General features: G+C 43.0%; 2 protein-coding genes across 2 annotated transcripts; both read left to right on the top strand.

The window, feature by feature from the left end:
- The first annotated feature begins 4624 nt into the window (after positions 1-4624).
- Positions 4625-7598, top strand: LOC126632234 (bZIP transcription factor 29-like). Its single transcript, XM_050302540.1, has 4 exons — positions 4625-6034; positions 6122-6254; positions 6363-6447; positions 7185-7598. Exons 1-4 carry the CDS (start codon positions 4863-4865, stop codon positions 7319-7321), a joined length of 1527 nt encoding a protein of 508 aa, XP_050158497.1. The 5' UTR covers positions 4625-4862; the 3' UTR covers positions 7322-7598.
- Positions 7599-8342: 744 nt separating this feature from the next.
- On the top strand, positions 8343-11788 carry LOC126632232 (bZIP transcription factor 29-like). Its single transcript, XM_050302538.1, has 5 exons — positions 8343-8549; positions 8709-9968; positions 10056-10188; positions 10295-10379; positions 11278-11788. The coding sequence occupies exons 2-5, from the start codon at positions 8737-8739 to the stop codon at positions 11559-11561; spliced, it is 1734 nt and encodes a 577-aa protein (XP_050158495.1). The 5' UTR covers positions 8343-8549; positions 8709-8736; the 3' UTR covers positions 11562-11788.
- The last annotated feature ends 524 nt before the right edge of the window (positions 11789-12312 follow it).

The following is a 12312-nucleotide window of genomic DNA, read 5'->3' as shown; positions in this document are numbered from 1 at the left end:
GCCTGCCTATTGCCTTGAGGATATCTCGGCATGGACATATGCTGCTTGATGCCATATTTTTGGAAGAACTTCGCCAAATCTTTGTCCACGAATTGCAAGCCGTTGTTGGTGACGATGGATTAAGGGATGCCAAATCGGTAAATGATGTTCCTCCATATGAAGCGCTCTATGTCCGTCTGAATCGTGGTCGTCATGGGCTCTGCTTCCATCTATTTGGTGAAGTAATCGGTTGCCACGAACCACGGCTGCTCGCGAGCCTTTGTAGTTGGATGCGTCGTTGACATGCGAATGCCAGAAATCTCCATTGAGGGAATATGTGCGGCTAAAGTGTGCTCAACTGCCTTCGGGGCATCATTGGGCCGAGTTGTTGCGTTCATAAAAAAACTTTGCATCTGCCAGGGTCTACGCCTTTATCATCGTCGGTTTGGATTCGGCGGAATAGTGCGTCATGATGATGACTGCAGGTAACTGTAGAATACAGGTAGTCGGGCCCCCAGCTCTTCTCGCATGATGGTAGAGCTTATTGCTACTTTAGATACTGTCAAACATGTGAATAAGTCATCCGCTGCTTCTAGGGAGGTGATGTCGGGTACTTCTTCAAGTTCTTAAATGTGCATTGGCGAGCCTCATCCCAAAGTGCATGCTTCTCTGCTAAATCAAAAGAGTCTGCCAGAGTTAGATCTTCTTTCATGATCAATTTTCCGAATAGCGGGTGGTCTGCTGGAAGTCCTTTTTGGAAGGCTGCTCTAGCTATCAAGTCGTTTCATCCGACTATTTTTGCCTTCTCTATTTTGAACCTCCTCACATAGTCGTGAAGCGACTCCTTTGGGTTCTTCTTGACGTCGAACAAATGGTCAGACTTCTTTTTGATCGAGCGATAGGATGAATATTCTTTGGTGAAAACCAAAGAAAGTTCGTAGAAATTCTGGATGGATTGTGGCGGCAGGGTGTAGAACCAATCTTGCGCCTCGCCTTGTAGAGTGGTGGCGAATATCTTGCACATGAGATCATCGTTGTTTCGATAAAGGATCATTGCGCTTTGGTAACGTTTTAAGTGTCTCTCCGGGTCTTCATCCCATTTGAAAGATGTGAAATGTGGCATGCTGAACTCGCGTGGAGGCTCTGCCTCCTCGATCTCCTCCGTGAAGGGTGACCTGCTTATGTTGATTATGTTCCGTCGTAGTGCCTTGTCGGTGACCTCGTTGCGTTGGAAATCATGCAATCGCTTGGTCAAGAGTCTCTCTACTTCTTCCTGAATTTGCCTTTGTTGGGGTAGCGGAGCTCTCAGCTGCCCCCAGTCATGACTTGCTGGTCTAGGCTACTCTTCCATGTGTTATGCTCGTCTATGCCGCGGATGCAGTGCATGTGGTGCGTTCCTAGTTAGGCGAGCGAGTTCTTCGCAGGCTGCTGGTTGAACTTGAGCTGGATTGAGTGACTGCTTCTCTCCGTTCGTCGTGCTGCCTACTCTGATGTGAGGTGGAGGACGCTCCTTGTGGGCTTAGCTGCGAATAGACACTTTGCCCGGAAGGTTGCTCATGTTGACTATCGGAGTATGACCCCAACCGTGAATGTATGCTCATCCGTGGGCCTAGTCGAGAGTGCATGCTCCCTCGCGCTCTAAGACGGGAATGTACACTGCCCAAACATTCGGCTCGTGGCTGGTCGAGTGGCTGCTTACCGGGACGCTGCTGGAAATGTTCGTCTGCCCTTGTCCTACTTCGGGATACCTCGTCCGGGGCACGTTGGATCCCGATACGTTGCAAAAGTTGATTCACCAAGGTTTTCTGTTGTGCAAGGGCGCTCGTCAACTCTATGACTTGTCGAGATAAGTGTTGTTCGCCATTTGGATTGGAAGAGCTTGGAAGGAATGCGCCTCCTTAGGCAGTGGAAATGTGGTAGACTCCGGGCGCGAGATTTGAGTTGGGAAATGTCAAATCCGCGAAAAAATGTGGTGAGAATGCCCCCGGCTCGATGGTAGGTCCGGATGGTTGAGATAGTCTTGGGCCGACTTGGGCTGCTTGGAAAGCCACGGGAGCAGGTTGGGCCGTGAGAGTGGGCTGCTCGAAAGAAGCAGGCTGGACCACGGGAGTGGGTTGCTCGTCAGGAGCAGGCTGGGTCACGAGAGCAGGCTGCTTGGCAGGAGCAGGTTGGGCCACGGGAGTGGGCTGCTTGACAGGAGCAGGCTGGGCCACCGGAGTGGGCTGCTAGACGAAAGCAGGCTGGGCCACGGGAGTGAGCTGCTCGTCGGGAGCAGGCTGGGTCACGAGAGCAGGCTGCTCGGCAGGAGCAGGTTGGGCCGTGAGAGTGGGCTGCTCGACGAAAGCAGGCTGGGCCACGGGAGTGGGCTGCTCGTCGGGAGCAGGCTGGGTCACGAGAGCAGGCTGCTCGGCAGGAGCAGGTTGGGCCGTGAGAGTGGGTTGCTTGACGGGAGCAGGCTGGATCACGGGAGCAGGCTGCTTAATGCGCGGTGCGTGTGAATGCGAGGCTTGGGCTTGGGTCCACGTAAACTTGGATGGCACGGCTTGGATCGTGGTCTTGGTACCGTGAGCCTTGGATGACACGGCTCGGGCCGTGGTGAAGGCTCTATGGACCTCGCCACGAGTGGCTACCGAAGTAGCCACCGCGGTGGTTCCCATGGTGGCCGTGGTGAAGGCACCATGGACCTCACCGCGGGTGGCTACCGAGGTAGCCACCACGGTGGTTCCCATGGTAGAAGCTTGTGGTGATGATGCCGCTCCCCTTATTGTCGCATTTTGCCTCACGGATCTCCGGGCCGTGGTGAAGGCTCCATGGACCTCGCCACGAGTGGCTACCGAAGTAGCCACCGCGGTGGTTCCCATGGTGGCCGTGGTGAAGGCACCATGGACCTCGCCGCGGGTGGCTACCGAGGTAGCCACCATGGTGGTTCCCATGATGGAAGCTCGTGATGATGATGCCGCTCCCCTTATTGTCGCATTTAGCCTCACGGATCTCCGCAATCCCATTTCTTGAACATTAGAATTTTCACTTGTGGAATTTTCTAAATTTCTAGCCATTATATTTTGCTTATACGTTTTATCAAAGAACCTTTGCAAGTAAAAAATTCTAATAATAAGAACGTATAAAAAATATTCAAATGGACTAGAAAATAAAGAAAAAACCTTTTTGTGTGAGAGTCTTCTACGAGTATGGATTTCAACTCTCAATGAAAGCACCAATTTGTGGATGCAAATTTCTTCCTCCTTGATCTTGGACAATTTTGCACCTACAAAACAATTAACACCTTAGGTTAAGGCCAAGAGCCTCACACGCCCACGATGAATGGTGGGGGGCTTTGGCCAAAGAACCTCCGATGCCAAAGTTAGAATTTAGAGAGAAATAGTGTTTAGAGAATTTTGGGATTTTTGCCAAAGTGTTGGAATTAGCTTTTTGGTGAGAATGGGAGTATATTTATAGGGATAGGAGGTGGCTAGGGTTTTTAGGTTTAATTAGCCAATTTATTATGATAAATTTGCTAATTAAACATAAAGGGAATAAATGGATGGTTATAGAATCAATTAGCTAGCTTAATTGGGGTAGTAAAGTGGGAAAAGATAGGGAAGGTAGAAAGCTTAAGGGATGGCCGGCCATGTGATGTTTTAGGGTTGAATTGATTGTATTTTGTGGTTATTTGGATATAATGGATGATTTAATTGAGAATTAATGGGTTAATTAGTCAATAAACCCATTAATTAGCCAATTAACATAATTTAAAAGGAATGTGTTTGGGAATTACCTTGTAGAAAGGATTTGATGAGATGGACTTTGAATTGTTACCTATTTTGGGCACTTCTGTCTTGGTTGAAAGAGGGTTGCCCGCTGCTTGCGCGTAGGAACCTCATTGTACTGCAAGGGTATTTTTTTCCTTTTTGTCCAAAAAACTCACGTGTCGCCTTGTGAATATTTTTGGCTCTACACATACGATCAAAAGAAAACTTTAAAATTTGAATGTAGCGAGAAAACAACGTCCCCTAATCAACTCGACGAAACCTAAATCTACGTTAAATTATATATTAATTGAAGGGGGTCCAATCACCATTGTTGTGGTTTTTATTGGTCGTTTGGTTATGACGTGTGACTCAACCATTTGTCACATCGTTGAATTCGTTAATAAAATAAAAATCTTCGTTGATATCCTTAATTAGAGGAGAAGAAACCGGTGATAAAGGCAGAAAAAAAAAAAGAAGATTAAAAAAAACGCGTCTTGTTAAAATTGTCTGAACTCCACCTCCTACGCTGCCGCTTTTTGTCGGTGACAACCTTGTATCTGTATTTGTAGTCAACACACATGTTTTTTTTTTAAAGAAAAACTAATAAAAATGGTATGAAAATTTTAAGTTTTAACGTTAAAAATAAGATAAAGATAAAGTGAATAGTAAATAGTATCATGATTGATTTTTTAGTGTAAAAATATAGTTTTTTTGTTAGAGTGAACAGTATCATGATCTTTTCGTTAATTTTTTTTTATCATATGATTTTTTAGTGTAAAAATATAATTTTTCGTTAAAGTAAACGGTATCTGAGCTTTTCTTTAAAATTTTAGTTTTTTTGGTTGATCAAACGCTGTGAAATCACCGCCGTTAACATCTTTGATTATACATTGTGCACGTCTACTGAGAACCAAAGCTGGCCAGCAGCAGCTGCTAGGGATTATATAACCAGGTACTCTGCAGCCATAATCTTAACTGATCCCATTTTTCATATTCTTTTTTGGGTTTGATTCGATTTGCGATCTGGGTTTTTGGGTTTAGAGATTTCTGATTCACATTTGAAAAAAAAGTAGGAAACTTGATGGTTTTTCGTTTGATGGATCGAGGTTTTTAGAGCTTTTTAGCTGAGCTTTAATGGAGGGCAGTGATGAAACTGGTAGTGCCAAGCAACAGCGGCCTAATCCAGCATTTGGGTCGTCGTCTTTCTTGGTTCCTAAGCCAAACAGCAATTTAGATATTCCCAATTTCAACCCCTCTCAAATGGGTTTCCGTATGAGTCCTGAGAGCAGCAAGAGACCTGGGATTCCTCCTTCGCACCCGAATAATCACAATTCGATGCCTTTTTCGAGGCCTCAATCGGGTTCTTGGCAGATGGGTCAACAGAATTTGAGCTCAGGGTCATCCCACACTAGGTCTATGTCTCAACCTCCTTTCTTCTCGCTTGATTCTTTGCCCCCATTGAGCCCTTTGACGTACCGCGAGCCCTCGCCTCCTTCTCTGTCTGACCCGAATTCTGTTGATGTTTCTATGGGGGAGAGTGTTGTTAACTCTCATGGGCCTTCGCTTCGTTCCCCGGTTAATGACAGCACTGCATATTGGGCTGGAGATGGCCGTCCTCCTCGCAGAGGGCACCGGCGCTCTAACAGTGATGTTTCATTAGGACTCTCAGCGATCAGTCAACCTTCGCCGCAATTGATCCCTGCTGGGCGCCGGACGAGTTTGGACGAATCGGCTTCTGGAAAGCCAGTTCAGTTGATGAGACAGGGATCAAATGGGAATGCTGAGGGAATGGACGAGAGGAAATCGGGGGGAGAGGTTGTGGATGACTTGTTTAATGCATACATGAATTTGGAAAACATTGACCAAATGAACTTGTCGGGTAACGAGGACAAGGATATGGATAGCAGAGCCAGTGGCTCGAAGACGAATGGGGGTGAGAGTAGTGATAATGAAGTGGAAAGTGGTCTAAATGGGAATCGTAACGGCATGCTGAGGCCAGCTTCTGGTCTTCCAAATGAGAGGAGGGAAGGACTCAAGAGGACCGCCAGCGGAGATGTTGTACCTAATGCTCGACATTGCAGGAGTATTTCAATGGATAGTTACATGGACAATCTGAATTTCGACGATGAACCACTGAAGCCCCTGCCGGTGGGCCAACAATCACCCAGCACTTCACTAGATGGGAACTCAGCCAAGTTCAGCATGGAGTTTGGAAGTGGTGAGTTCAATGCAATTGAGCTGAGAAAGATCATGGAAAATGATAAACTTGCTGAGATAGCGCTATCAGACCCCAAACGTGCAAAGAGGTATTATGCATTTAACTTCTGTCTTGTATCTGTTTGTATCGGATATCTTGTTTAGTAAATTTGCTCATGTTTTATGAATTCATCCAGGATTTTAGCTAACCGTCAGTCAGCTGCCCGTTCCAAGGAGAGGAAGATGCGATACATAGTAGAATTGGAACACAAGGTGCAAACACTGCAGACAGAGGCAACCACTTTGTCTGCCCAATTCACGTTATTGCAGGTAGTTTTTTTTTCCGGGTGTTCTGATTGTAAAGTCTACCTCTTGCCATTTCGAAACTAATCTTCATGATATGGCCACTGACTCTGTGCTATATGTACTTGTGTCCAGAGAGACTCCATGGGTCTTACAAGTGAGAACAATGAATTGAAATTTCGGCTTCAGTCTTTGGAACAACAGGCCCAGCTTAAAGATGGTATTGTGCTTTTTCTTCAGCTCTTTATATGTCTACCGAAAATCGCAGTTATCATACGTGCCATATAAACTGTATGATTTTTAGTTAAAACTCGTCAACCAAAACAAATGTTTAAAGTTCCGGATGCATACGTAATTATGCTATTAAGCCTTCACCAATAGGTCAATTTGATTAAAAACTCTTGTTCTTGTTACATGTAAGTTTAACGGTTTAACCTTATCCAGCTATAAGCATTATTGTCTCATGTCTTTGATAGTCCACGGTCATCCTCCTTATGATTTTAAGACGGAATGCAGGATATGTATTCACACAACCCTTTAGACCTAAAATCGATATCTTGATAAAAGAAAGGACCGAAATTGAAATCATCCTTGGCCCCTAGCTGAGATTTCAATCCTGGGCCCCTGGCTGAGAAAGGGATTGAGCTCGATTGACCCTTGTCCACTCCCCGTCCCTGCTTCAAAAACTTCGGTGGGTGGTAGTTAGTTGAATTGCCTACTGCAGAGCTTGATTAACACCTGGGCCCTTTGTGTTAACTTTTATACAAGTATCAGGTGATGGATGTTCCGCAGATGTCGGAAGTGGATTATAACATTTATAAATGCTGCTTTTGAACTATTAAAATACCCTTGTCTGACCACGTATCATCGTATTTAGCTTTATGATCAACTCCTGCCGATGTAGATGTGATATGGACTAATATTATCTTCCTTTTATTTGGGTCTATGGTGCTGCAGCTTTAAACGAGGCCTTAACCGGAGAAGTCCAGCGACTAAAGCTAGCCGCTGCAGAGCTCGGTGGAGAAGGCCACCTCTCAAACCATACTCAACAGAACGCGCAACCGCAGCAGTTCATGCAGCCTCAGCAAAATTGACCGCCTTCGCATCGCCAGAACCAGAACGGCAATGCTGCTGCTGAGCCTGAGTTGAACCAATAGGTTGGCCAACACAAACGTTGGCTTGTGTTGCTCTCTTTGGTGCCAAAATTTACTTTGAAATATGATGTCATAATTAAATCTATATGTAATTCTCTAAATTAATTGACAGATATATTCTTAAGAAGCTTATGTAACTTAATTCATTTTTTGGTTTTCTGTACTGCGAATTTTCATGATAGAAAGATGCAATATTGCCTTAAGAGCAAGTGAACTATGTCCTAAACTTCTTTTTGGTATTTGACGCAAAGTCGACCACAATGACGTTTTAAAATTCATGCTGACTTTGTTTAGCGAGATAAGAGTTTTTGGTGGTTGTATTATTCCTTTGTAATCAATGAACCTAATTATGGTAACCATATTTTTAATTGATAATTGCCATTGCATTGTGACAAAATTTATGATGGATTCATTTGTGGATAAGTTTTATTAATGTGGAATCCAGTCATTATACAAATCTAGAAATTAATTTAAGTGTAATATACTAAATCATAATTTTTTCCCATATATACTTGAATATAATTTTTTTTTTTTGGCAAATGATAAGATTATGTACTAAAATTATTTAAGCTACAAAAAATAATGATTCGAACTTGAATACAGAAAATAAAAAAATCATTCTTCTCTAATTAACATAACTAAATTCGAATATGCGCCGGATTATAAATTGTTAAACGGGTCCAATTTGGTTTTGTTTGCTAATGACTTGTGATTTGATCATTTATTCGCTTCGTTGATCTGGTTAATAAAATATAAAAATCTTTGTTGATATTCAATGTGCAGGAACACGATCCCGTACATCAAGCGTCATAATACAAATTGATTTATTTTTTATCACTTATATTATATGTAAATCATATTCCGAATACACTAAAAATATCTCACTCAAAAGAAGGAGATGAAGCCGGTGATAAAGGCAGAATATAAATATAAAGAAAAACGCGTCCTTTTGTGAAATTGTCTGAAGTCCTACACCTATGCGTATGCTTACTGTTCGTGGTGACATTGTATATGTAGTAAACAACAACAATTTTATACGATCAAAGCGCCGTGAAATCTCCGCCTTTGACATTTTTGATTATCTCTTCCTTTGCTTCTGCTTGCCATTCTGCACTTCTACTGAGAACCCAAGCAGGCCGGTCAGCTGCTACGGATAGTAGAAAATCAGGTACTCTGCAGCCATAATCTTTGATTAATCCCATTTTTTTGTTCCCTCTCTAGGGTTTAATTTCGTTTTTCGATTTGGGTTTTTGGGTTTGGAGGTTTTTGATTCACATTTGAAGAGAAAAGTAGTGAACTTGGATGGTTTTGTTTTGTGTGAATCGAGGTTTTTAGAGCTTTTTAGCTGAGCTTTAATGGAGGGAAGTGATGAAAATGGTAGTGCTAATAAGCAGCAGCGGCCTAATCCAACTTTTGGGTTGTCGTCTTTCTCGGTTCCTAAGCCAAACAGCAATTTAGATATTCCCAGTTTCAACCCTTCTTCTCAGATGGGTCTCCCCATGCGGCAATCTTCCCCAAGTTTGAGTCCTGAGAACAGTAAGAGGCCCGGGATCCCTCCTTCGCACCCGAATAACCACAATTCGATGCCTTTTTCGAATGTCATGAGGCCTCAATCGCGTTCTTGGCAGCTGGGAACGCAGAATTTGAGCCCAGGGTCATCCCACACTCGGTCTTTGTCTCAGCCTCCGTTTTTCTCGCTTGATTCATTGCCCCCATTGAGCCCTTTGACTTACCGCGACCCCTCGGGTCCTTCGCTCCCTGACCCAAATTCAGTTGAGGTTTCCATGGAGGAGACTGTTGCTAATTCTCATGGACCTTCGCATCGTTCCCCGGTTGCTGATAGCAGTGCATTTTGGGCCGGAGACGGCCTTCCCCCTCGCAGAGGGCACCGGCGCTCTAACAGTAACAGTGATGTTCCTTTGGGATTCTCAGCTGTCATTCAATCTTCGCCTCAATTGATCCCCATTGGGCGGCGAACAAGTTTGGATGGATCGGCTTCTGGGAGAGAAAATTCGGGGATTGGAAAGCCAAATCAGCTGATGAGACAGGGATCAAATGGGAATGCTGAGGGAATGGACGAGAGGAAATTGGGGGGAGAGGTTGTGGATGACTTGTTTAATGCATACATGAACTTGGAGAACATTGACAAAATGAACTCGTCGGGTAACGAGGATAAGGATTTGGATAGCAGAGCCAGTGGCTCGAAGACAAACGGGGGCGAGAGTAGTGATAATGAAGTGGAAAGTGGTCTAAATGGGAATAGTTACGGCAGGCAGAGGCCAGGTTCTGATTTTCCGAGTGAGAGGAGGGAAGGACTCAAGAGGACTGCTAGTGGCGATGTTGTACCTATCCGACACTGTAGGAGCATTTCAATGGATAGTTATATGGAAAATCTGAATTTCGATGATGAACCACTGAAACCCCTGCCGCTTGGCCAACAATCACCAAGCACTTCGCTTGATGGGAACTCAGCCAAGTTCAGCACGGAGTTTGGAAGTGGTGAGTTCAATGCAATAGAGCTGAGAAAGATAATGGAAAGCGAGAAACTTGCTGAGATAGCGCTATCAGACCCTAAACGTGCAAGGAGGTATTATGCATTTAACTTCTGTCTTGCATCTGTTTGTACTGGATGTCCTGTTTAGTGAATTTGCTCATGTTTTATGAATTCATCCAGGATTTTGGCTAACCGACAGTCAGCTGCTCGTTCCAAGGAGAGGAAGATGCGATACATTCAAGAATTGGAACACAAGGTGCAAACTTTGCAGACGGAGGCAACCACTTTGTCTGCCCAGTTTACGAAGTTGCAGGTATGCAATTTTATTTGAGGTTTCTGATTCTAAGGTTACCTCTTCCTTTTTTGAAATTAACCTTCATCAAATAGTTACCGATTGTGTGTTATGTGCTTGTCTCCAGAGAGACTCTGTGGGTCTTACGAGTGAGAACAATGAGTTGAAATTTCGGCTTCAAGCTTTGGAACAACAAGCCCAACTTAAAGATGGTATTGTGCTTTTTCTTCAGCTCTTTATATATATTTTGAGAATTACAGTAATCATACGTGCCACATAAGCTATATGATTTCAATTGAAACAACTTGTCAACCAAAATAATTGTTGAAAATTCAGGATGCATACATATTTATGTTATTGCATTTCTAATTTGGTTGCACATAAAGTTAGATTTATCTGAAGACAGGTTCCTCTATCTTCGCCTAGCTTAAACTACCTAAGAATATGTGGATTTAATTGACAACTCTTCTTCTTGTCGTGTCATTACATGCTAGTTTGCGGGTTTAACCTTATCCAGCTGTAAGTTTTCGTTGCTCATGTCTTTGGCAGTCCACCTTCTTGACTTTGGATTTTCACATCACTTCTACCAATTCCTCAAAGCCTTGGAACCAGTAACTTTTCAGTTAGTTTCGAACTGTGCTGTGGCATCTCGAGGGGAAATAGATAAAGCCTTGCAACATACATGTAGTGATTTTTGGATGAATGGAAGCAAGGTAGGATTTTAGTCCTCCGACGCTGGTATCATTAAACTTCATATCAGGTGGACTCCTATGGATATTACGAAGTTTGGTTTAGGGACATAATCATAATACAGGAGATTCTCCAATGATTTTATAAACCCTTGTTCCCTCCCCTCCCGTCTCAAAAACTGGATTTTAGCTCGATAGGTTTTAGGTCCTTGATTTTGCCGTAGTTAAATTGCCAAACTGTGGAAGTTGATTAACACTTGGTCCCTCTGTGTTGATATAAACATACAAATATCAGCTGATGAATGTCCTTGAACACATGAGAAACGGATTCTCTTGATCTTTTGTTTCCGACCAATTCCTGCTGATGAAGGCGGGATCTGGACTAACTTTATCTTCCTTTAATTTGTCTATGATGGTGCAGCTTTAAACGAAGCATTGACTGGAGAAGTCCAGCGACTAAAGCTTGCCGCTGGAGAGCTCGGTGGAGGAGAAGGCCACCTTTCAAACCGCATGGCGCAGCAATTATCGCTTAACCAGCAAATGCTTCAACTGCAGCATCTAAACCTCTATCAAATGCAACAGCAGCCACAGCACCAAGCTCCACAGAACACGCAACCGCAGCAGTTCATGCAGCAGCCTCCGCAAAATCGACCTTCGCATCACCAGAACGGCAACGCTGCGGCTAAGCCTGAGTTGAGCCAGTAGGTTGGCCAACACAAACGTTGGCTTGTCTTGGTCTCTTTGGTGCCAAAATTTGTTTTGAAATATGATTCCATATATTAATTCCATATGTAATTGTCTAAATTAAATCGAGAAATATTAATTATGAAATTTATGTAACTTATAATTCATTTTTTGGTTCATTGGATATTTGGTTAATGTATGGACATTTTTCCTTGGAAAGAATACTGTTTTGAGATTTGTTTACAGTATTTTCTTCTTCTTTTTTCCTTTTGTTTTTTCTTTTTAATTATGCATAAATCCCACAACTGGGTTGGCAATTCTTGTACGACTGATTAATTCGACACGAAATAGTATGAAAATAACAATTTTGGGTCAATTTATTAACGAATCAGGTTGTTATCGGGTTAATCGTTAGGACATGATAAGATATGTTCGATTTAGACATTAAACAAGATAATTTTTTACGTGATCATTAACTCGACATGAAACGACATGAATCGTTAAAGAATTAGAGGTCATATCGAGTTACCTATTAAGAACTTATTAAGATAACATATTTCATATAAAACAACTTTTTAAGATAACAAACATAACATGAAAACGACACTAACACTATTTGTTTGTCAAAGTATACCAACCATCCTTTAATATTATGTCCAAAAAACCAACCGTACTTTATCAGGCCAAAAACTGTATATTGTACTATAATATTATCATTTCCTATATTTAATTGAAAAATCGAAATAGAAATTAATGCCCTCACGAGAAACAT

This window comes from Malus sylvestris, chromosome 8 (genome assembly GCF_916048215.2).
Source record: "Malus sylvestris chromosome 8, drMalSylv7.2, whole genome shotgun sequence".
NCBI lineage: Eukaryota > Viridiplantae > Streptophyta > Magnoliopsida > Rosales > Rosaceae > Malus > Malus sylvestris.
Note: the sequence above shows the minus strand (reverse complement) of the source record. Positions and strands in the feature narration are given on the sequence as shown.